The sequence below is a fragment of the Odontesthes bonariensis genome, chromosome 19, assembly GCF_027942865.1.
Source record: "Odontesthes bonariensis isolate fOdoBon6 chromosome 19, fOdoBon6.hap1, whole genome shotgun sequence".
In the NCBI taxonomy this organism is placed as follows: Eukaryota; Metazoa; Chordata; class Actinopteri; order Atheriniformes; family Atherinopsidae; genus Odontesthes; species Odontesthes bonariensis.
Window position 1 is genome coordinate 11043033 of NC_134524.1, and position 26179 is coordinate 11069211.

Genomic DNA, 26179 nt, shown 5'->3' on the forward strand with positions numbered 1-26179 from the left:
TATAGGCTTTTTTTGAACACCTTTTTCAAGAAAGACGACATTTATAAATGTTAAGTTACGACTGAATAGTTAACTAAAGTCTAGTAGATCAGTTCTAAACATAATAATTAGTACAACGTTAGGGTTCCATGTTTTTATTATAACATTTACAAATAGTTTAAAAGTTGTAAACAATGACCCAGATATTGGTTATCAAATACATTTCCAGTTCTTTAAATCTCCTTTATACAATAAACAATAAAAAACAAAGTTATGAAGTTAATAATCTGTATGCTTGCAAAGCACCTAAAGAAAGGTTTGTGAAGCATTTATACAAAAATCTTGTTATATAGATGGCTGATTCGGAAGTGAACTCTTTATTAATGACATTTTGCATATAACTGCTGATACTGATGTGATGGCTTATTGGATTGTGAAACCCATGAGAACCTATGAGTTACCGGCATTTATTAACAAATGGACACACAAATTCCTCTTAAATGGCTTCATCTCATACCTATTCCATATCACATTTCTCAAACTGTTGGCCGTCGTCTGCTTTCATAATCCTATTACTTTAATGGAAGATTGGATAGAAGTGTAGTTCACATTTTATTACTAAAGTTGCTCATGAAACAGCTTGTTGCCCCCTTTAATGTCCACAGGTAGGGAGGAGTTATTCTTTGTTTCGTTAAATCATAAAGAATGAATGAAAAGGTAAGGAGAAGGTTGGTGTTGGCTAAGACTTTTGCTCAGCAATAAAAGCCACGTCCTTTAATGGTGTAAAAATATGATAAAAATCTGAATTGTTCACGTCAAAGTTACACTGACCGGCCATTAAAAAACTAACTGTGATTTCAAGTAGTATACAAACAAGGGCATTCTCTGGTGAATGTCAGTCCAGTCCTGTTGTGTATTTTTGCATACCAGACACAAATTATCAAATCAACGTGGGGATATAAATAATTCATTTTAGAAAAAGGATTTGCCTCGTGCCTCGCCTGCGTGTGTGTGCACCTGGTGCCATTTGGTGAGGGAGACGCGTCTCCAATTATCCTGGAGCACATTCCGGGGTCTCTCTGCGTCCTTTGCCTCCATCTTCACTCTGGTTTTGAGCAAGCCGGGATCAGTGCCATATAGATAAACCCGCATGTGAATAACTTACGCGGGATGATCGATTTTTAAATGCGCCCAAGTTTTCGCAGGAAAAAAATAAACAGCCAACATTCAGGGGAGAAGTTTTGAGTTAGTATGTTTTATGACTGAGACATGTTGCCTACCTTGCCTCTTAGGGTGATTGTCGTTTCTTTACGCGATATCTAGGTTATTCACTTCAATGGACATGCTGCTCTCCACCCTGATCCTCCTCAGTCCCTCACCAGATCTACATTCGCCTGCTCCCCGTTAAACGGTATCAACTGCTGAAAGACGAGCCCCGCGCGATTTGCTTCACTTTCCAAAGCTTCTTTTGTGCTCCTGTCGGATGTTGATGGGAAATAATTGGCAAGTTTGAGCTTTGAGATGGTGGCAGCAGCTCTATGGTTCAGCACGCTGGATAGCGCTCGAGGAAGTTGGAGAGGACGGCGGCGCGGGGACGCACAAGGATTTAACTGAAATTAATTTGGGGATCTGCTGGAGACAGCAGCGACGGGTGATCATGGTTGAATTTAAGAACTTATTAGCCACAATAGGTAACCCCAAAGTGGATTTTCTGGCATGAGACATGGACTTTGCTGAAATTATTTTCGCTTTGTACATCGTCGTGGTCGCGGTCGTCTCTCTGTTGTCAAACTTGTTGGTGCTGCTATGTTTCGTCAACAGCACCGAGATACGCCGACAGGTGCCCGGTGTTTTCACCATGAACTTATCCTTCTGCAACATACTCATCACTGTTTTAAACATGCCGGCCACTTTGGTGGGGATTATCAGACACCAGCAGCCTTTTGGGGATTGCATTTGCCACACGGTGAGCTTTCTGGAGACTTTTCTGACTGCAAACACAATGCTGAGCATGGCAGCTCTCAGCATAGACCGGTGGATAGCGGTGGTCTTCCCGCTCAGTTACGCCACTAAAATGCGCTACAAGGACGCGCTGATCATGGTGTGCTACTCCTGGCTGCACTCCTTCACCTTCTCCCTGACGGCGCTGCTTTTCTCCTGGGTCGACTACAGCGACGTGTACGCGTCCTGCACCTTGCAGTCGAGCCAGGAGGGCAGCGACAGGATTAAGTTTACAATCTTCACCATCGTTTTCCACGCCACCAGCTTCATGCTCTCCCTGCTCATCTTGTGTTTCACTTATTTAAAAGTGCTGAAAGTCGCCAGGTTTCACTGCAAGAGGATTGACATAATCACCATGCAGACTCTTTTCCTGCTGGTCGATATTCACCCAAGGTAGTTCATCTCATGCATTCCTTATGTCAACGTTGTCATATGGCCACATATGGGCCTAATATGTTTGATACACTCTTTTTTAAGTATTAAGGAATAATGCGTTTGCTGTTTACAGTGTGAAGCAAAGGTGTTTAGTGGAGCAGAAGAGGAGAAAGCAGAGAGCCACAAAGAAGATCAGCATCTTCATCGGCTCATTTATCATCTGCTTTGCTCCCTATGTAATTACAAGGTAAGTCAACCTGCAAGTAACTCATAAATAATTTGATTTAATGCAAAAAACTCCTGTGCAGCAGTTTAAAAAATTAATGACCCCACTTATGTAATACAGCTCAAACAATTACCTTTATCTAGTCTGCTCTTATAAATGAGTAAATACCCTAATCTCTGCACCCAGACTCAGCAGCTTTGCCATCCTGCAAAGACCAGTGCAGCACGCATATGACACATCTGTCACAACGTTAGATGAAATACAAGAGAACAATCACATTGTGGTTTCTTACTCACTCAAGCCACACTGCGCATGCCCTCTGAACCATACGATTAGTCACCTGCTCATCACCGTACACGCTGCCATGCAAGCAGAACACAAACATCACAAAAGTGCTGGAGAATGGATGGGGTACAAACAACTAGATGTGGTTCAAGGAGAAAAGAACCGCCACAGCAGCCCACAAATCTGCTGTCAGCCTGGAGTGGTGCTGATGATCCATCAGCTTGACATTTGTGGTGTGTGAGGGAGGAAGGAGAACACATTAACGAGGAAACGTGTTCTGGTTGTTGGAGTAGCCACCTGACCCACCGAAAGCTTCCTGATGACTTTAGATCAGGCTTGCACACATGTTGCCTGTTGTGCTTGGGAAGTGCAGTATTCTCCACCTCAGTGGTAAACTCATGTCCCCATTTCACTTTCAGCACGCAGCATCATCTCAAACAGAGCAAGAGGATCCTTATGAAAATGTTTGGGGAATGTGCCAAATTAAAGTGTAAAGTGTTTTATGCCACCTCTTCACGTTGTTTCGTGTGCTTTGATTTAATTTAAGTGTTTTGTCAAACATCTCTGTTTACCCACTTTCTTTTTAATCTAACTTTATCCATACAATTAATTTTAAGGAGGATTGAAATGAAAAAAAATCTAGACTAAACTAAACTAAAAAAAAACATTTTAGGTTCGGTCTTAACTACTCATCTGACAATAACGCCAGAAAAAAAAAAAACCTTTCAACTCCACCTGAATTTATATTTCTGTGCTTAATGTTTCTGTCGATATCCCTTTAGGTTGGCCGAGCTTCTCCCATTTGTTGACATCAACCGCCACTGGGGAATCATCAGTAAGTGCCTGACATACAGCAAGGCTGCATCCGACCCCTTTGCCTACTCCCTCCTACGTCAGCAGTACAAGAAAGTCCTGGTTACTGTCGTCAACAGGCTGCTCCGCCGTGACCTGTACCCTTCATCTGGCCATAACAGCTCTTTAGACACGGAGAACGACTACTGTCTCCAGAGGATCAGCTAATGGCAAATGCACGGACATGACAGATATGCACCCCAGCGCAGGCCAAAAATAAAGGTTGGCTCATGAAAGAAGGTGGGCGGAGGAGATGGAATGAGGAGAGACGACAGGATATTGTTAGGGAGGGGTAAAAAAAGAGCTCAGACAGGGGACAGATTGTGGGTGGAGGGTGAAGAAAGAGCAAAAAATAAGGAAGATAGTGGGTGGAATAGAATGAAAAGGCAGCGATGAGGGGGAGGATGAACAGGAAAAAAGATGAAGCAGGGATAGGTGAGGGGGAAGACAGACAAAGAGGGATAGGATAGTATTGGTAAACAAGGGATCTGTGATTCATCAGCGACAGCAAACCACACAGATGCACACACAGATCAAACCAATCAATTTCACCCAGCGTGTCATGGGTTCAGGTTATCTGAAGGACCACACAGCTGGAGATGGGCTTCTTCAACACTTTGAGAGACCTGTTAAATGTGGCTTTTAGTCCTGAACCAACCACTTTATATTTATTTTGGCAAATCCACATGTTGTAGCCCAGCTGCATCACAGAGACAGAAGCACAGAGGAGAGAGGATGTGTTGTTCCTGTTTCTGGATACCTTCAGTGAATTAATGGTCTCCGACATGTGGAGACTAAACTGCTGCACATTATAGCCATGTTCCGTATTGACCGTGTTAGACTACTTTGCAGTGTCTTGTCAGTCACTGAATATTGATGCACTTTGTGTACTGTAAATTTCTCAGAGCTTCTGTTGTTTCAGAAGCAAAAGGTGGTTAGCATTTACAGGATAAGTCTGGTGATAGTTTATATTTTTGATACTGTCAACAAATTGCACAAGAAGGCAAAAAAAAAAGTACAACAATTTACAGCTTCCACAGCCACTTCTTTTGCCTTCATTGGAGTGACAGAAGACCAACTGAGAGCAGGCAGAGGAGAGGAATGTCATTGATTAAATAATAATCTCACATTGGGCAGGATTGTCACTGTGAGAACTGGAAAATGGAAATTTCTAACATGTTGATGTTGTTAAAGGGTCTATTTTGAGACACGTCAGGATGTCCTCTTTATGCCAACGAAAACTTCAAGTTATTAGATAGAGATCTTGAGCCAGATTCATAAGATTCTGCATAGTTTTATGACTAAACGTGTGTGAAAAGTACAGAATACACATACAAATTCTTTTACATAAATCTTTAAAGACGAGCACATGTGCGGTTCTCCTTTGAGAATCTCAGTCATTGTGAAAATGCACTTGTACTCTCTGATTCTCTGATCATGAAGGAATCAAAAACAGCTGAATGGTGAAATGATCAGCTTTGCAAGTTCAGAGCAAAGGACCTTGCAGAGGTAAAGAAGAAATGGTCAAATTAGAGGCCAAAAAGTGCGTCACCTCATGCAAAGGCAGCGACTTGGCTGCTGTGGAGCCAATTAACCACACAGCTCAATAAGCAGTCCTATGAAACCGACAATGGTTCATGAGCCTCTTTTCTTCTTAATATCTCATTCGCAAGATCTTTCAACAACGCCACCCTGACACACAACCGTGACGTATGGCTGAATTATTTATAGCTCCCACAGTTGAATAAGAAGATAATATGAAAAAGAATACCTAATAGTTTAGATTGTGTTGCCTTTTTGTCCATTCCACTATCAGGCTTGAATTGTTTCAAGAATGTATGTACGCATGGTCTGAAGAATGTGTGAGGTGCTCTCATCCCTCTTTTATACGTTTCTTTGACTTTTGTGTGCACACACCATTTGCATTCAACATTCATCTCAAATGTACACATTTGTCCAAACAAGCACCCCAGGTTCACCCTCTTGCCCAAATATGGTCACGTCTGGATCCCAAATAAACGGTTACAGCTAAATGTTGAAGTCGTGACTCCAGAACCAACCTGTGAGTGATGTCACTGTGGCTACGTCCAATTCTTCTACACAGTTTATGATGTCACACACACACGTGACCGAACATAAATGTTGGTAAAGTTACACTCTTATTGTAGCTTTACTTTATATTTTACATCACAAAAGACGCAGTATTATATATACTTTACTGTACTTGTTTCTCTCTGGGTCGGTTTTAAAGCCCCAAATCAGTTAAAGGTCTCCCTCTAAGAACAGAGTATTCATCTTTATGATGACACCATTTGTGTTTTGTGCTTCTAAGTTGGACTTTGTGTTGAGCTGAAAGCTGGACGTTTGTTGGTGCAATCATACTTTATTTCTAAATTAACATGAGCGATTGTTCTTAGTCTCTCCTACTGGTGGTGCTGTTTGGGTATTTCCTGAAAAATCTCCACAGATTTCTGCTCCTAGCAATCAACAGGCTATTATTGGAGGAAGATCCCTGGGACACAGGTGATTAAAAATGATCAGCCGAATACATGTAGACTGCTTCACAGTCTGTCTTCTAATACGGAATGGTAGGTGTTGAATCTTTGTTTCAGGTTCCAGTGCCATTTAGTCTGAGCAAAATATAAATAGCAATTCACAAATGACAAAAATGTGGCGGCACAGATGCATGGCTCAGTGGGAGGTCAACGTAAACGTCTTTTAGTCATAGTGGCATCAGTTAAATCTTCACTTTCTATCTTTTCATGGGTTTTGCTGACAGTAAGAAAATATTACACATCACCAGACTCAAGTGTGAGTTTGTAACTGAATGTACTAGCTAGCCCACTTTTAACTGCGATGCATTTGTACAACTGTGCTTTGTTTTGCCAGTTGACTGGACAAAATGTTTCTATGGATATTTACACAATGTTATGATATATTTTGCACTGTACAGGAACAACCTTTCGTCTAGATAAATGGGGAGCAATGTGATGTAGCATAGCAATGGTCTCAAAGTGCTTTAAAACACACTGTTAAGTGTTTGTGCCAGATGTGAAGATGTGACTTTTTTCAGCTGTTCTATACGTCAACCAGAATAGCTGCTTTACTATTGAAAATCTGTTTTTTGGATGTGTTTTATCCACATGTATTTTTCCTCCTGTGAGCCACATGCTGTTCTTTGGCAGAGTGATTAGCTATTAGTGGAATACGTGCGATCAAAGCTGTCAATTATAAGGCTAATAAAAGTATTTATGGTTTCACAGAAATGTTGTTGCTCTGGCTAATGTCCTTAAGTTCCATCATGCTTCATTTCAGGATTGAATTTGATTTTACGAGTAGAGCTAAAAGTCTTGGTCACTGAAAGACGAATGGAAAGACTTTTACTCAGATGATTTGATGAGCGTTGTGGAAACGGCAATATTCAGTATTTGTATTCAATTCCAAAAGCTGAGCAGATTTGTAAAAACATATTAGATGATATGATGATTAATATATGACATAGTATGACCATTATTTGTCAAATAAAACTGATTTAGCTTCGCTACCAGCTCCACACCTGCTTATGCATCCCATCGTGATACATCTATGATCCTCATGGCCCTAATTATATTCTAGTAGACATTAAAAATGACTGTGATGTCACATGGACAACCTGCAGCAGTATCATTGCCAAGTTTGATTAAAGAGACTGGTCAAAGATCGTCTACATCAATTAGTTTACTCTAAATCACTAATGACTTTGGCTTCATTTCATGCATGGATCCAGATCAGCTCTAATTATCTGCAGCATGCTGTGAGGGAATCTCGGATTCTGTGCGGCTCACTCAATAACTTGAACCTCTGAATTCAAGCAGTTCTTGCTAAAAGCAGCTCAGGGTTGTAGTGAAGCCAGGGCTCGGCTATTTTAACACATAATAATTAACCCCAATCATCAGTGTGTGATAAAGGAGAAACTGGCAATTAAAATTGTTCAAATGGAAAATGTATGCATAAGAAAAAATGTGTTGCAGCTGCTGAAGTTTTTCAGGATTGAAGCGACTCTTTTGAAAACGTATTGTCAATATATACTTATACATAACTCCTCAGGCACTCAGTTGTAATTCAGTATAAACGTATCATTAAGGAGAACATAATGATAGTCTACCTCAGAGAAAATCTACATCGTCTACAGGTGCTGCATTCATTGTAAATACCTCAAACCCTCCCACACTTCAGTTCACAATGAACAAAAGGGAGGACTTTTTTTGAGAGATTGTTTTTGTTGTTGAAGAGGATGTTTTTCAAGATGAATTTAGAAAGACATTTATGAAGATATTTTAGATGGTTTGATAAAAGAATGAAAATCCACACAATGTATACAACGACAGTTGTAACACTGAGATGGCCGAAAGGCATTGTGTTTACGCCACCTTAGATCGTGATCATTTAAGCTGTAATTAATTAGCTGATGGTGGTGAATAATGGTGTGCAGGTATTCAATTACAAGGGAAATTATTAATCTAACTGGAATTTTAGTTTAAAGTGATTTATTTGTTTATTTGACCACTTATTTGGGGGAATTTTTGAAATTTACGAGGAACAGGGCCAACAATCTTACACTTAACAAAGATATCATACTGTTTGAGCTACAGTTATATATAGTGATTTTAATTGCACATCATTTTTGCATCAGACAATTGCACAAGATCCGAGAAACAGGGTCTGCGTTACACGGATTGTGTTGCAACATGGACGTTCTGTGGTTAAGAAAATGCACCACCAGAACCTCTGAACCATAACGGAGTGTTTGTATAGAATTTAACTGTAATCCCATCAACAGATAAAGTAAACAACTGTCTGATTCATAAGTGACGCAGTGTAAAAATCCACCGTAAAGCTCTTACTTGAACTGATGTGAAATTTTAGTTGTTTTAAGCAGAAATTTGCTCTTCTGTGGCCCTTTTCGAAACAGCTTTTAGCCTGGCTTCGCCCTGAGGGATTGTTTCAGATTATCCAAACTGAGAGCACACTGCTGTCATCCCTGCAGGCAATACTCTGAGTACACTCATAAGTACTGCACACAACCCCTAAAAAAAATAAAATAAATAAATGAATAGAGCGATCACCAGGTTTATAATGAGCATCCAGTTGTCATTGAGACATTTTGATTTAAACCACGAATGTCAACATCATTGTGAAGGTGGAGAAGAACTAGTTTCAAGCAGTATATAAAACAATATATTTTTATGCTTAAAAACATTCATTCTGCTGCTTTGAATGATTTCACTATGCAGGAATGTCTTCAGAGGGAAATGGGTCAACAAAATGACAGTTTCCAGAGTAATGCCATCAGCTGCAGGAAGACTTACAAGGAGCTGCATTTACAGCTACACAGGCTCCATGTGTGTAGCAGCATGTCCTCATGTACTCTGGTTGATTCTATTTTTGTATTTTATATAATTTAGTATAAATTCACATTGCACAGTTTACGTAAGCAACCTGAGAGTCTGTGACACCATGCCAAGAACGCCTTCAAGTACTGGGAATTTAGCATTTATAAAGTATAAAATAGCTCCAACATAACTGTGTAGATTAAAGAAAATTAGGTGCTGGATATCAAAGCTGGGGAACTTAAAGCTTTATTGTCCCCTTTAGGACATTTATTAGAAATTTGTTAGAAATGTTAAGAATTACATTACTTTGATGAAGTAATTCTCGTTACAATATCTGTAAATATTTAACAGTACTGTAGGAATCTGTAACCTGTTACATACGATGGGGTTTTAATTTATGATTTTCTTTTATCATTATAGTTTATTCTTTGCATTTTAGTCTCTTGGTTTCACATGTTATGTTCACTTTATAGTTATCTGTACATCATCATTGCTTTGGTTTTCGTTCAGTGCTCTGGTTTAGTTATTCTTAGAGCCTTTGTTTTAGTTTTCCGTCTTCTTTATTATATTTTGCTGTCAGAGTTTGCGTTCTGTTTACTTTCTAGTTGTTTTCAGGTTTTTAGTTTGGTTTAGTTTCCCTCTAATCTTTTCATCACCCCTAGATGTCCTTAGCTGTCTTGGTCTTGTCCCTTGGTTTCAATTCACATCTGTCTCTTGTTAATTACTCAAATGTTGTCACTCTACTCATCAGCTCTCACAGTATTTATAGGACTCGGCTCCCCTCAGTTATTTGTCAGTTTGTTGTTGTCTCTTCCCTTACTGTTTACTTGTCCTGCTGCTTCCTTTTTCTTCCTTTTTGTCCAGTTTTGGATTTCCAGTCGTACTGGAAATTGATAAAGACCTTTTAGTTCACATTAAGTTTGCCTCTGGCCAGTCTGCATTAGGGTCCGCCTCCATCTCTTCGACCATGAATCAGAACAGTGGATCATTGAATCCAGCAGGAGTCATCTTAGGACCATGAATGTGTAGGTGGAATTTAATCCTTTAAACAGTTCATGAGCTATTTCAAAACTTAAAGAGATACACAACAGATAGCACAGGATTAAAGAATAAAAATAAAATAAAATTAAATATTGTTCTGACCTGTTACCTATAGTTTCATTATGTGTTCCAGGAGGACTTTTTTAAAAGCAAACTTACACTGGTTCAAAGAGTCTGTTTGATCCTTGGGTTTCTTTATCTGTGCAGACTTTCAAATTATGTTAACAACTCACAGCTTGAGCCTTTTTTTGTCCTCATATACAAAAACTCACATCTCCCTTTAAAGCTGTGCAGGAACCCTTACAGCTGCATGCTTGTCCACCACAAACAGCTGTGGTTGGATCTGTTTCAAACACTGCCTCAACCTACCACGCAGATCAACACCTTTTTTATTCAGCAGCAGTTTGCTTAGACACATGCTAACAAACACTCTTTGCATGTATATGCATGCCTTCCACAGAGGATCATTTCTCCCATTAGGCCTAATTTCCATTAATTTTCTGGGTCATGCAGTATTTTGCATAATACATGACCATGTTAAGGATCTAATCAATATTTCTGATTTAACTGAAGGATACAGTAGGTTTTTCCCTTTAACTCTGACCGACCTCCGCGACGTCTACAAAACTTAAGTGGGTGGAAATCAGGGCTTCTGGCCACTACATTATCTCATTTGTGAAACAAATTAAGTCGCCTTGTGAGGCAGCTAAAAGTCTCACGACTATCTTTGTGGTAATTCTAAGAATCATTGTTCCATTAATGAGAATTTTAAGGCTTACTTGACTGCCAGGTGTCCATCACAGCCTGTGGGACTGGCTGCAGCTCCTCGACTGCAGCCATACTTCTTTAGCTTAAATTGAGATTGTATGGTTCTAAGATAGAAGAGAGCATAAAAAACGTCCACTCAATCCAGGGTCTATTATGGAAAATATCTCGAGAGCCAACCTGTTGGTAAAGGTTAATCACTTACTGCTGCCACAGGAAGGTAATAAACATGAAAAAGGAGAGGTATAAGTAAAGAAAATACACACATTAAAGAACAAAGAGCAACATTGACAGTAAAATTAATGCAACTTTCACTGTTTATTCCATCTATCATTGCTCTGAAGTTCAAGCTAGAAGTATAATTCACATTGTAGGTTTAAAAATGATTAGGTCTATGTTGTGAAGTGCTTCACAAAATATGAAATTTGGTTGACAGGGCAGATAAAAATGAGAATATGAGTCCAGACGAAGTAAATACAATAACATGATTAAAACAAAAAGGTATAAAAAGTATTCAGAAGAAACATATCAAACATCCCCAAGCGCTTATAAATGGGAGGGAGGGGATGGTGGGAGCTGCTAATCCATGAAACTCCATGCAAGAGACAGGACAAGACTGCTAGACTGACACTTAAACTGAGTCTGAGACTGGTTAGTTCATTACTTAGAGTTTGTTAGCAAGAGGTTGCTAACAATACAGGAATAGTAATTAACCATAGTGGTATGTTGCCATCTCATAGCATGGAATTTGATGCTACAACATTTTTGCAACCAAACTATTAAACATCTTCTGGTGATACTGGGCTTATGATTCTGGTCTCTGCTAACTCTTGAGGGAAAAAAGGGACTCTGGGCAGGAAGTGTACAGTGGGTTTTGGGAGTGGATACAATACTAAACAGGCCTTTGGGCCCAAGGAGTCAGTGGCTCACAGGTTTTTATCCCACAAACAAGATATGTCTTAAAAAGGGACACAAAATAACCAAAATGAGACACCAAAGAGACCAAAATAAATACAAAGGAGTGACTGCAAGTTCAAAGACAAATCAACATTAGTTGGATGCAAAGTGAAATAAATGTGAAACATAAAATGGATAATGATCAAAAAAAGACAGGGTCTACAAATAGAATCAAAGCGACTAAATCAAGACAAAATGTTGTAACCAAAAACCAGCAGAGACAACCCCGCACAGAATATATCTACATGCTTTATCATTATTTTAAATCTTCCTCAGGTTGGTAGGATGTTTCGACCTTGAAAGGAGGACAAAGGGCCCTCTTTACACACATCCAGGAGCCTGTTTTACAGTTGGCTCATAATTTTGGAAGCTTTATTGTGGACTACACACTGCTATGATCAGGTTGAAGAGCTGGACAATGAGCTGAAACTGGATATAAAGCTGCAACGACAAGTAACCGTGTATTTTCATAAAAGTACATCATAAAATATTTAATGCAGTCACTTTGGACAAAAGCTTAAATAAGCACCATACGCGTAAAATCTGCACTCCTGGTGTCATGCTCGTGTCCCCACTTCACCTCATAGACTTTTCCTCTGTAACTCGATAGTTGACCGTAATGTCTCTAATAAACTCGCTTTCGGGGACGTTCACAGGAAATTTCTGGCGTCTGAGGAGATTCACACTCACACACTGAAACATACCCTCTGGCTGCGTGTGTGAGGCGCCACATCGAAACGGAATAAAAGTGTCGGAAAATGCTGCTGATCTTGCTTCAGATGTTTGTTCTTGCGTCTTGTACGCCGCCACGATGTGACCCACGCATAAGGGGTAAAGTTTTTTAATCATGATGTGTTTACAAACTGAATGTTTGATGCGCGCGTCTGGACCTGCTGCAGAAATTGGACATGACATGTTTTGACGTGCAAACTGTGGATGATTCTTGATGCAGAAGCTCACCTTGACACAGTAAAACGTCTGTAAAGTGCTTTTAGTTGGCGCTATGCAATTTTTAGAAACTATTGTGACAAGATGATTATGCATATTATTAGATGTAGGCCTCGTGCATGTCAAATTGTATTAGTGCGCTATGACGCAATGATGATAGAATGCTTTCAACTTTTCATGAAAAAGATTTACAATCCTGTAAAGAATCATGGAGTGACTTTGTGATATTGTGAAGACTGACAGGCATTTTAAAGAGCCGCTGAAGAAGACCAGAGGTTGATCAAGCAGAGTAATTTCTAGGCCACATTTCCAGAAACCACTCTGCCATCTAGTGTCTGCCACAGCGTCAGCTAATAACACACTGATGTGTCTTACAGGACTGTGCAAGCCACCAATGGAGGAAAAACGTAAGTACCCTCTGTCTGGAAGGAAGAATAGTGTGATGCATGGGCTGCTTGTCATCCAGCTTGCCTAATGTTGTAGCACCTGGGCTGTTTAAGTTGTAGATGGTATCTTTTTTTTGGCTTTTTAGAGCTTAAAACCACGTGTGACACAAGACTAAAGGCTCAAGGTTGAATGGAATCCAGCCCAAAAGCCATAAAACCAGGGAGTTTTATTTTTAGATGATTGATGACAGCATGAAATATTCAAATTCTAATTTCCAGAGATAATAGAAATATTTAGGACCAGGTGATTGAAGACAGCAGTGAAGCGTGTGATTAATTGCTGTGATATTGATCCTTTAAAACAAGACGAATACATTCCTCACCCCCCTGCTCATCAATATGAATAATTTAATTAGAAAATGTGCCTAATCTATCAGAATCAAATCTTTTTTCCTTTAATTTTTTTATGACAGCCAAATGCACAGATGTGCTGCTGTCCTACTGCGATGACATGTCCTACACCCAGACCATGTTCCCAAACATCATCGATCAGAAGACCCGCGAGGATGCAGAGGCCGGCGCCGAGTACCTCCTCATAAGCGTGGTTGAATCCCTGCTCGGCGGAGAGTGTAACCCTGAGATACGTATGCTGGGCTGCTCGGTGCTGGCACCACGCTGTGAGAAAGAGAAGGTGCTGAAGCCATGTCGCAGCTCGTGTGAAGCAGTGCGCGAAAGATGCAGTAACACTTTTGAGAGCATACAGATGGCTTGGCCCTACTTCCTGGACTGTGATCGCTTCTTTGTCAGTGACGAAGAGGGATGTTACGACCCACTGGAAGGCCTACGAGGTGAGAAATGTGACCTTAACTGACTTAACTTTTGGCAGTGGCTCATCCTATCTGTGTTGTAGCTGTAAAACAGACGGCTTCATCTCAGACAAAGCTTGGAAAAAGTTAACACCCAGAGTTCTTAGTTTGTTTTCTGTTTTCCCAATTCCTTGAAACTTATGGGATCATGATTATGTTATTTAATCTTACAGACACTAAGCTCTGAAGTCAGAACAAAGCATGTTTGGCTAAATTTAACAATACAATAAATGAATGTTAATGTCAGTTGTTAATATGTCTGTCTGTGTCTCATACACATTTATACTACTCTTCATGATCTCCTGGTGATAACTAATGTCATTTCTAAAGTAAGATAGATAAGTCCTCGGTGAAACTGTTACGACCCTCCCAGGAGAGGAGGCCCTCTGAATCTGTAGAAGTTTTTACCTTAAACAGAAACACAAGTACCATCCTCAAAGTTTCAGTGGAGCAGGAGCCTTTCTAAGCATGTTTTTCAGAAGCATCTGGTTCACACAGATGTGGCGCAGTAAAAAAAAAACACTCCAACTGGAATGCCTTCTGTCCCTACGTAAACCCACACAGAGACGTGGTCCTGTGGCTTCTGTGATGTTTTCATTAGCAGCCGAGCTTTATAAAAACCCTCTCGATACGGAAAGGAAAACATTTTCTCAGCAAGTTCCACAAAAATCTCTTGAAAAACGATTCTTGAAGCAAAAAACTGTTTATTAAAGATATAAAATGCTGTTCTGCTACCAGTCACATCAGAATCATGTGTGAACCAGAAGAATGTGTGTACATTTGGAACATCTGTGCTGACAGAGGGAACTGATTTCAGCATTCAGTTATTTTATGATCAGAAAACTCAGCCAATAAAATGAACTGTTTTGTTCTACCAGGTTGCAGCAAAGCACCTTAAAGTGTCTAATTCTTTGTGTTATTAGCCGCTTTCGGACTGTAGGAACCTTTGGCAGTTCTAATAACCTTTTAATCCGCGGGGCCGTTTTCTCCCGTGTTCGGACATACAGGAACTCGGGGTTTTCTCCCTTAGTTCCTATAACTATTTAGCTCCTTCTCCGAGGTCGGGTCTTTTCATAGTTCTTATAGAACGAATCTAACGGAGGTGTGTGGTGGTCGGTAGCTACGCCCCATGTCATGCTATCACGGCTGAAATGTTTCCTCAAATGACACAGACACAACCGGCGGGTGTTTAATAAGTTAAACTTACACTGGTCTCATTTGTCTGCAGCGCTCTGCTTTCCTTTCTTCCTTCATGAAATGAAAAAGTATCTCCTGACTCTCTCTGTGAGCTTTTCCAGCCTCGATATTAGACGCCTGATGTGATTGTCCATGATTAATATCACCATCATGCAGATCATAAACACAGTGGCCTCCCCGCTCTCCATATTAGCTTCTTGGTGGTGTTTTTTCTACTCTCCTTACTTTTACCGTTTTGTTTTGTGTTTGAATGTAGCGCTAAACGGCTAACACGTCACTGAAGCAGACGGCTGCGCGCGGCGCATCAGTCCCTATCAGGTCCCGACTCATGTGCGAATGCAGACTGAAACAGTTCCGCTGGGGAAGGATAGTTATCAGAACGAAATTCGAGGAGGGTAGTTCTGATAACTACTTTCTTAGAACGGTCTGTCCGAAAGCGGCTAAAGTGAATACAGGCTTTACAGCACCCAAAGTCTAATAAGTTTGTTCTAGTTTGAAGGCTGGGAAGTTCTAATAGAAACAATATTTGCAGCATAGTTACGCTGAGCATGTTTTGTTAACAATAACAGTTTGAAAAGTAACATAAATATGGGAATAGTTGCACAGGTCTAACACGCTGCCACACAGCGTCTAAGCCTGCTTGGTGGAAAAAACTTTGCACCACAATAGCCGCTTTCGGACAGACCGTTCTAAGAAAGTAGTTATCAGAACTACCCTCCTCGAATTTCGTTCTGATAACTATCCTTCCCCAGCGGAACTGTTTCAGTCTGCATTCGCACATGAGTCGGGACCTGATAGGGACTGATGCGCCGCGCGCAGCCGTCTGCTTCAGTGACGTGTTAGCCGTTTAGCGCTACATTCAAACACAAAACAAAACGGTAAAAGTAAGGAGAGTAGAAAAAACACCACCAAGAAGCTAATATGGAGAGCAGGGAGGCCACTGTGTTTATGATCTGCATGATGGTGATATTAATCATGGACAATCACATCAGGCGTCTAATATCGAGGCTGGAAAAGCTCACAGAGAGAGTCAGGAGATACTTTTTCATTTCATGAAGGAAGAAAGGAGAGCAGAGCGCTGCAGACAAATGAGACCAGTGTAAGTTTAACTTATTAAACACCCGCCGGTTGTGTCTGTGTCATATGAGGAAACATTTCAGCCGTGATAGCATGACATGGGGCGTAGCTACCGACCACCACACACCTCCGTTAGATTCGTTCTATAAGAACTATGAAAAGACCCGACCTCGGAGAAGGAGCTAAATAGTTATAGGAACTAAGGGAGAAAACCCCGAGTTCCTGTATGTCCGAACACGGGAGAAAACGGCCCCGCGGATTAAAAGGTTATTAGAACTGCCAAAGGTTCCTACAGTCCGAAAGCGGCTTTTGTGTAGCAAAGGACCATCTGGACAAAAATGGATGTCAGTTCTTTTGCTTTATTTTGTTAAAATATTGTCATGTAGAAAGATAATTCAGCATATTTGTAAAATATGGAATGAAAGTACGGAGGAACATATGTGCCAAAAATGCATACACAAATAAATTAAGAAATGTAAAGTGAAATGAAAGGTAAAAAAAGTAAATAGTGTACAGAGTTAAGAAGGGCAACAAATGACAGATTAAATTTAAAGGTGAACATTGAAAGAAATGGTAACAAATTTAGTTATAAGCATTTTCATTGAAGTCCTTCTGCAGCAGTTCCTGACCTCTGAAAAATTGTTTTTGCCATGTAAAAACCTCATATTGTCCGAAAACCGCTTCTTTCTCATCCAGTGAATGGGATTCAATGTCCTCCAACTCTGCAAAACTCCCTCTGCTTCATTCACTCTGTGAAAAACAACCAGCAATAGAATAAGGATCGTGGCTGATAAGCCATCGTTGGTGACGTTGCTCCCGACTTCTTCGCCGGCAGCATGAGTTGCAAACAAGAATGAGACACAGAGAAAACACATTCGAAAAAATAGACATGCTGACATGCCCTCTCATACGAATTGTGTGGCAAAATTTTTTTCTGGAATAGCTTCAGTCCTCGTGATAAGGTTAGTAGCAAACCAAGCTGCATTTTGGATTGAATTGAAGAGTGGGGCACAGAGGAGTCACTGCCTGCTCGAGAGCTGTCTCTCCCAGAGGAAGACACTGCCCTGTGTCGCTTTGCTCTGGTCAGCCAGAACCGGCGTCCGCAGCAGGAAACCTCGGCCAGCTGGGGGCTATCTGCCCGGGTGTGTTGAGATAAAAACATATGAAAAGAAATGGACTCATTGGACATGCCTGCTCGTACTCATGGTGGCTGGAACAGCGTCACATAGTTATTTCCAGGTCAAAAGTTTTTATCTTTTACATATTTCTTCTTGGGACATTCTGATCATTCCATATTTATTCATTAATGATAGGTTTGACAGATAAGGGTCCTCTTGGCCATTTAAAACTGACAAAGTGTTGTTTTTTGTGTTCCACTGTCATCAGATGAATAGTTGTTTTTTTTTTTCTCAGCAGCAGAGGAAGACCTACAGGACATGCAAGCCATGGATGGGGCTCCTTCTGAAGAGCCTGCAACATCAATACAGTTCACCTACCTCTCCAACAGTCAAATGATCAGTACCTTAAAGAAAACTGAGGAACAGTGCTCAGACATAGCCAGAACTTACAGCATTGGTCAAACTATAGAGGGCAGGGAGCTGCTCGTGATCGAGTTCTCAAAGAATCCTGGAGAACACGAGCTGCGTGAGTACGGCTCTCTCACCTGTGTTTAAAGTCATGGTGTTTCTACATTAATTTAACTTGAAGTTGAATGTGACCCTTTGTAGTGGAGCCAGAGATCAAGTACATCGGCAACATGCATGGAAATGAAGTCCTAGGCCGCCAGCTGCTCATCTACTTGGCTCAGTACCTGTGCTCAGAGTACCTGCGGGGGAATGAACATATCCAGACCCTCGTCAACACCACCCGCATCCACATCCTGCCCTCCATGAACCCTGACGGATACGAAGCAGCTGTCTCTGGAGTCAATGACAACAGCGACGGTGATGATGAGGTGACTTCTCCGTGGTTACAAGCAATTAATTATCAGCACCTTGAGTTTATGTCTATTCGGTGTTAGGTCAATGAATGCCTACTTGTTAAATGTAACACCTAAACTGCATCTGAATCATGCTGTTTAGATACCGAACCTTGTGAGATTAGAGCATATCCAAATGAAAACATGTATTCAAGACATTTTGAAACTTTTGCACTAGGTTTGTTTTCAGCACATCACAGAAGATCTCAACAAATATATAACTTTAATTTCTCTGTCTAATCAATTCAATTACAAATAAATGAGAAGGTAATACATATCTTGTAAAAAGTCCTTTGGTGAGTGAAACATCTTGAGAAAACTACCCTGGGAAATAGAGAATAGTTTACTTTTATCTTATCATCTGTAATCCAGGGTGTACTGCAGATTTTTGTCAATTTGTTCTTATCTCCCATGCACTTGTCATACTGTTCAGATTTGAGTTTGAGTTTTATGCCTTTAAGAACAATTTCTTGCAACTACCTTTTGTTGAAACACGAACTCCATAAATGAACCCATTAGAATTGAATCAGTTTTTTTTCCACATCATTTCCTGAAACACTTGTTATTTTAAATCATCAGGGTCAGAGATATAGTTCATGGAACACTGGCCGAAACAATGCCCAAAACATCGACCTGAACAGAAACTTTCCTGATTTGACGTCCATCGCTTATAATAGACGCAGACAAAAGGGCTATCGCACGGACCACATCCCAATCCCAGACTATTACTGGTTTGGTAAGGTACAGAATGAGTCTTTATGGTCGAATATTCAACATTGCTGTTTTGAAATGATAACGCTGAATTTCCTAAAATAATGGATCTAAATGCTACATTTCAGGTCGCTCCAGAGACATACGCTGTCATGAAGTGGATTCGCTCCATCCCTTTTGTGCTGTCCGCTAACTTCCACGGTGGGGACCTGTTGGTGTCTTACCCCTATGATCTGTCCAAACACCCGCTGGAACACAGCATGTTCTCCCCAACACCAGATGATAAGGTAAACACATCCCTTTCAGAGTGGCAGAGTACGCAAATAACTAAGATTTTCTTTATACTTCCCTACATTTTTTTTTACTTATACAATTTTTTTTTTGTTATGTAATTTAATCAACTTTATCCCTTTATTTTACCTCTTTTTTGCCCCTTTTTTTTCTTTTAATTTTCACTTGTCCTTGTTATTTTCACTTTGCCTGCTGGGTTTGAATATGAGAATTCTTCTTCCTCCTTATCAACTGCACTTGTTGCACGAGGAGACGACTTGATTTATAATTTAATTGACCTGAAGTGCCCACCAAAGCGCGAAGCACTATAGTTTCCCTGTCTTCACTCATGTCTTCAAGGCCTAACTCAAAAGTTTGTCTCTCGTATCCTTAGAAGGAAGTGAAACTACAAATCAGTACAAAGTTATTCTGAGTGATCATGTTTATCCTGTGATGAATAAGTGGTCCCCCAAGGTGACGGTGCCCCCATCCAGAGCACCAGGGAGGAACACTTAATAGTTAGATGAAAATGATGAGAATTATATGCTTCAGCATTAAAATGTATCTTTTAGTTGAATTTTCTCCAGTAAAGTTCCACAGATTTGCAGAATAAAGGTGCACCGAAGCTGTTCTGGCAGCATGTAGTGGCCCAAAACTTTACCAGGATAATTATGTTGGATTTTCCTTTTATCATCCATAACTAATGTTACAGAAAAATACTGTAAGAGGGATGAGATGTGGGACCTCAAACAAGGACATTGTAGTTATGTTATGCATGTTCGAAGAAGCTTCCAACCAGACCAAACCAGCAGAACAGTGACAGCCACTGGTGCAAATGTAAATGTAGTTAAATTGAGTTTAATTGATGCCAGTACATTCTCATTTACTTAATTAAACAGCAGAGAAGAGAAACAGTTTAGAGTTTGGCCATTTTGTTGCTTTCACTTGTTATAAAACCAGTTAAATTCTACGACAGTATGAAGAATGCTATTTTAATTATTGCAATGATCCAACATGAATTTATCTTAAATCTTTGCAAAGAGTTTTGTACCCTAAGTTGTTTTATTGCATTTTATTTAGCTACTTCATATAAAGAGATGGAATCTAAATAGCAGAGGCTAATCACAGAAAGGTGCAATCTTTTGATAAATTCACACTGTGTACTAATAAGAAGACACAATGCAGTGGCGAGCCAGTTCACTTGTTACTGAAGCAAGAAAGGGGGCAGTGAGCCACAAACTGGAAACAGAATTCAGATGGTGACAGTCTTTTTTTTTTCACTTTGTAGGTTTTTAAATTTCTTGCAAGAACATATGCAGAGGCCCACGAAACGATGACCAGAGGTTGTGGATCGTCTCGCACTAACAGCAAGAAAGGGACCATTAATGGAGCAGAGTGGTCCAGCATCGCTGGCAGTGAGTAAAAAAACTCTGAAATAAGAGCGAAATATCAGGTGGAGCCACTAGATGTCGCTGTAAGACCAGTTGTGATTGAGATTGTGGGAACCAATGAATAAGAACTTATGAGAGGAGGAAGGGGAAAGGGATTTGTGGATAAAGCAGTTCTGATTGTGTGTCTGATCAGGTATGCAGGACTTCAGTTATCTTCACACCAACTGTTTCGAAGTGACTGTGGAGCTGGGCTGTGATAAATTCCCTCCTGAGGAGGACCTCTTTCTCAGCTGGCATGATAACCGAGAAGCTTTGATTGCATTCATGGAGCTAGTAAGACACATCTTCCTCTTTTTAAAATGACATGTTTCATGTTAACCTCATATTCAGGTACATGGAAACACTGAACCTAAACCTAAACTTGTGCTCGTTACCACTCTCCAATAATAAGAATTGTTCATGGAGCGATATAAAATGTTATGGTTAACGTCTGTTGTGATGTTGTTCACCAGTCCCATCGAGGTATCAAAGGCCTTGTAAAAGATGAAGAGGGAAATGTAATAAAAGGTGCGAGCATATCCATCAGAGGAGTACGACATGACGTCACCTCAGGTAATAACTGTACGCTGCTAAGGGGATAAACAGTTTTCACAGATACATGTAGATATTACATTAGTTATATTTCTCCATCCGTTTCCCAGGATTCCTGTGTCAAACATGAAAATTGTTATAGGACTTTTTCAGTTTGTGTCAAATAAAAACACTGCTGCCCACTACATATTTCCCATTCCAGAGCTCAGCATATTTTCAAATTTCACATTGCTGTAAATGTCATCGCAATAACCAGTTTCATACATATGAGAATAATATTCAACCGCTCGTAACCAGTCAAATATGACTGTCTCACTTAAGTCCCAGACTTCAGCCATGTTTATTGAATATACTATATATATTGTCCTTAGAGGCAAGAACACAGCAGTACCTTCCTGCCTGTTAAACCCCCTCATCTTTCAAATTGAACACCCGCAGTATTTAACACAGGCTTGATGAGTTCACTGAGTCGAGATCATCTACAAATGATTTCTACTCTGAGATATATTCTGTGCCTTTTCCATTCTCCCTCTACAGCTGAAAATGGAGACTACTGGCGCCTCCTCACCCCTGGCATCCACATCGTTAGTGCCTCTGCCCCCGGCTACACCAGGGCCACAAAGAAAGTCCTCCTGCCTGCTCACATGCACACAGCGGGCCGGGTGGACTTTGTGCTGCAGAGAGCTCCTCCGGAGTCTGACATTCAGGATGGGGACAAAGTGCTCCCGACCATGGGGTCCTACGAGCGATTTGACCCGTATAACCAGTACGAACGCTACACCAGGATGGCTACTATGAGCCAGAACCGCGAGGAGAGAGCAGAGAAGCCCTGGTGGTGGAGCTACTTTGCGTCAACAGGAGGCCCTGCCCCTACCTGGCTGCTCAAACACAATTAGAGCTTTAAAAAGAGCAGCAAAAAATATGATCTTATCGTCAGAACAAATCAAGTTATTATGCAATGAATGTTGTTGCTTTTTTATGGTGTTAAACGCGCTGTCACACTTACATATGCTCTGTTTGGTCTCAAGTTCAGTCTCAAATATTAATGTAAGCACCTTACTTTTATAAGCTATTGGCTTGATAAAAACACGACTTGGGTTAATAACCATGGGTTTAATAAACGCTTGTTAAACACAAACATTTGTAATAGCAATTTTACAGCAGATATGCAGAATATTACTGAGAATAAACCAGCTGGCCATTAGAGGGCAGGCTAAGTCAACATCTGGCCTAAATAAAAGAAAATAAGTAAAAAAGTAAGATGGCAGTTTATGATAGACCTTAGAATGACGCCTTGTATTTATGCAAACCTCCCCATATATAATGCCATATGATGAATACTTTCTAGACACTTGAACAGGAGAAACCATCCTGGAATACTGACTTGAAGGCTGGGAACAACTGATCTGAGATCGTTTCTAGATTTCCTTGATTATTTATGAACTGCAGGGCAATCACTGAAACCTTAGCCAGCATATTTAGTGTTTAACATGTTTACTTTGTCACATCTGTGAAGAACTTTAAATCTAGGAAAAAAAATGGGAGAAAATGATGAGTCAAGGCAAGTTTGTCACAAGGAACTGCACAGATTGACAGAGAAGAGCACCAAATGGACTCTAGATCACCTCAATGAAAAGCAGCACAAAGCACAGGAAGACATCTCCAGCACTTAGGTCCAATGGAGTCCCAAATCCTACCCACAAAATGACTCGAAAGAATTTGTATGCAGGGTCGTGGAGAGGCAAGAATTAAGGTCCAAAATAATATTACAGTATCTGAGAGAAAAAGTCTGCTCGCTGATTTACTTGATCACAACAATTCAATGAAGAAAAGGCTTCTCGTGGGAATTACAAAAGACATGATTTGGTTCCAAACTCAGTCAGCCAAACAGCAGACACCTTCATTTACAGTATACAGTATAAATACAGTATAAATATCCAGTGGTGTCTCGGTATGATGTCACTCTTTGTTGAGGGATTTTGGCAGAATGTCCACCATTACAGGCGCCTCAATGTACAAGTAGGTATGTTTCGATACTGGTATTCATTCTGGGCCTGAAAATCAATAGTGTCATGATTGCCGGATGCTCTTACGAGCCTCTCATTATGGTATTGATACTAATTTCATTTCAGGATCATCTGTACAAAAAGCTACCCACCAGTTTTAGAAGTACTGTGCAATTTTTAGTGGGAAAAGCAATATGAAACATTGGGATACGCAATATCTATTACAAATGGAATTATGCACATAAAAACAGACTATTGACCATAATTTTAATCAATAGAAAAACCTCAGGTCAAAGTCAGGAATAAAAACTGATCCTCAGCCAAGATTTATCAAGAAGGATGACAAATCCTGAAAGAGCTCAGAGCCTGGACAAATTAAAAAAATCTTAATAGAAACTGAGAGCATATTATTTAAACCTATATTGGATTGAAAAGTAGCTCAAGAATTCACAGATGTCATTATTTCTAAATATATATACGTTTCTTTTGAAATTGATGCCAGCAATACGCTTTGAAAAGTTAGGAAAAGTGTAGCAACAGAGTTCGAGAAACAGTGTGATATGCTAAAACAGCTGTTGGAACATCTCAAAACTACATGTAATCAGGCTAAATGACAACAGATCAGTAGTATGATTAAAAAAAGAGTATCCTAGGGAGGCTGCATGTTTCAGAAGTAAAGACGAGGAGGGGTTATTCACTCAGTGAAGGACTGTGTGGGCAAATATTTAAATCATTTCAAACCGTTTCTCAAAGTAAAGTTTGAGGAGTAAAGTAAGTTTCTAAGTGCAGTAGGCTTACATTAGATTTGCAAAAATGAAGATAAATCTTTTTACCCAAAGACCAAACGAGTTCGGTATTGGCCAACAGAACCATGAAGCATTTCTCTGGTGCTTCTCAGTTCCCAAACACTTTCACTTTGTTAAAGGAGCGGGCGGTGGGACACAGTTGTCAGGGTCTGTGGTTTTTCTGTCTTTGGTTTGATTCTGTTTCATTGTTTGTGTTCTTAGTATCTTCGAGTCATTGGTTTGAATTAGGATTGATTCTTGATTGTTTTTTTTAGCCTATTCTAGATTTGCCTTATTTACTTATAGTTACTCTTTTATGGTTTGTCTTGGTTGCTGTTCTTGCTTTTGTCTTCTAGTTGTGTGTAGTCTCAGTTCTGTACTTGTATTTATCTTTCAGTCCTGGTCTCAGTTCAGTTTCTACTTTATACTGTTTCACCTCCTCACCAGTAGTTGTCCTCAGCTCCACACTCACCTGCCACTCTTCTGCAGTCACTTACTCATCAGTTGCCCACAGTGTTTTATGCTCCTTTGTTTGTCTCAAAGTCAGATCATCCTGCTTCTTGGAAACCAAATTTCAGTGTAACCATTGCTTTGCTTTACTGATTTATTGCAATACATACACACCAATAAAACTCAAAGAAATAAATGACAGATAAGTGAATGTTGTGATTTGACATTCTCACAGAGTGATGCTGAAGTCTAAACCAAACCAAACTCAGTGTCCCGCTTCGTGTAGGGAGTTAGTGTGGGTTGCTGTAGGCGTCTTAGTGAGTGTATGACAGTTCCTTGTTGGACTGAGCCTGCATGCTTTTCTGGGACCGGTTCCTTGAGCCTCTCCTGTCAGGTGGGGTGCCAAGTAACCAATGACTTGGTGAGGCTGAGAAAGAAGCAAGTAACTGCCATGTTGTGTTAACGTCATGCTGATGGGAAGTAGGAAAGTAACGCCTCATTTCAGTTTGGTGAACTGCCCCATGCTCTCACAGGAGGTTTAATATGCTTATGTCACTCCTTGAGATCAAATCTAAGCTTTGACTGTCTAAAAACACGTGTCTGAAGGGCCACCAGATGCTTGCATAGCATGGAAGGGAGCTTTTATCCAGTTCTTTCACTGCCACTGACTTGTGCAACACCTCAGATTTACATTTTGGGCACATAAAGCTCTCAATTCAAATGCCGGCCATGCAGAAGTTATTTACATAGGACTTTTAAAAATAGAAGTTGAAAATATACTAAAGGAGGAGGAAAGAGGACAGAGACAGAAAGGAAAAATACAGTAAATATAGGTGCTCAACAGTTTCTGGCTTCCTATGTCAGAAACCAAAGGTGCTGTGACAGATGTGACCCATACCATGTGCACTCATGCACCCCAAAACCATCACATATTCTGGCTTTTAAACTGCATGGTGATAACAAGCTGAATAGTTCTCCTCTTTCAAAATTTATTTTTAGCTTTTGATCCACTAAACCTCCATAAATTCCCCTCAGTAAATCTTTTTCTTTTTACGGTAACGTGTTGCATATAGCGATTTCTCTGGATTCTGTTGACCTTTTAACCATATTATGTTGTGTAGAATGATAAAATCTCCAAATTCTTGGCAATTTTCCACTGACAAACACTATTCATAAATTTTCCCACACTGTCTCTTTTAATAGAATCCAACCCCTTCCCATCTTTATTCCTGAAAGCTCTTCTCTGGCCTCTTGCCAGTTAACATACAGTAATTAAGCATTGCATAACTTTTCCCATCTTTTGACGTAACTAATTTTGAAGCTGTTCTCAAAAAGCAATGACATTCTCAGTTTCATTCTCAGTTTTCGGCACGGTCTCAGTGTTTTGGAAATCACATGATGTTTTATTTACATTTGAAACAACCAGTGGTCCGGTGGCTAGCATTGCTGCCTCACCATGCTCTCTTCATCTTCCCCGGCTTCTCCAACCAACCATAATCATGCACTTTAAATTAGTTGCTATTTCTGAAATGATTGTAGGAGCGAGTGTGAGTGTGCATGGTTGTTTGCCTCGTCTGCCTCTGCCCAGCAATAGACAAGCGAACCTTTCAGGGTGTAACCTGCCTCTGGCCTGATTACAGCTTCATTTCCACTGTGACTCTGAATAGGAT

The 26179-nt window shown here is 40.3% G+C and overlaps 2 protein-coding genes across 3 annotated transcripts; both read left to right on the forward strand.

Annotated features, from left to right (window-relative positions):
• Positions 1-1046: 1046 nt before the first annotated feature.
• Positions 1047-6984, forward strand: gpr78b (G protein-coupled receptor 78b). Its single transcript, XM_075451609.1, has 3 exons — positions 1047-2373; positions 2489-2602; positions 3649-6984. Exons 1-3 carry the CDS (start codon positions 1703-1705, stop codon positions 3884-3886), a joined length of 1023 nt encoding a protein of 340 aa, XP_075307724.1. The 5' UTR covers positions 1047-1702; the 3' UTR covers positions 3887-6984.
• A 5530-nt stretch (positions 6985-12514) lies between these two features.
• On the forward strand, positions 12515-24705 carry LOC142369060 (carboxypeptidase Z-like). Of its 2 annotated transcripts, none has more exons than XM_075451291.1 (11): positions 12515-12684; positions 13179-13208; positions 13661-14035; positions 17741-17971; positions 18055-18281; positions 18885-19046; positions 19145-19303; positions 20575-20701; positions 20871-21010; positions 21190-21289; positions 21806-24705. In XM_075451291.1, the coding sequence occupies exons 1-11, from the start codon at positions 12612-12614 to the stop codon at positions 22162-22164; spliced, it is 1983 nt and encodes a 660-aa protein (XP_075307406.1). In that variant the 5' UTR covers positions 12515-12611; the 3' UTR covers positions 22165-24705. The 2 variants fall into 2 exon arrangements, with proteins under 2 accessions (XP_075307406.1, XP_075307407.1); XM_075451292.1 differs by having other exon boundaries at positions 17744-17971.
• The last annotated feature ends 1474 nt before the right edge of the window (positions 24706-26179 follow it).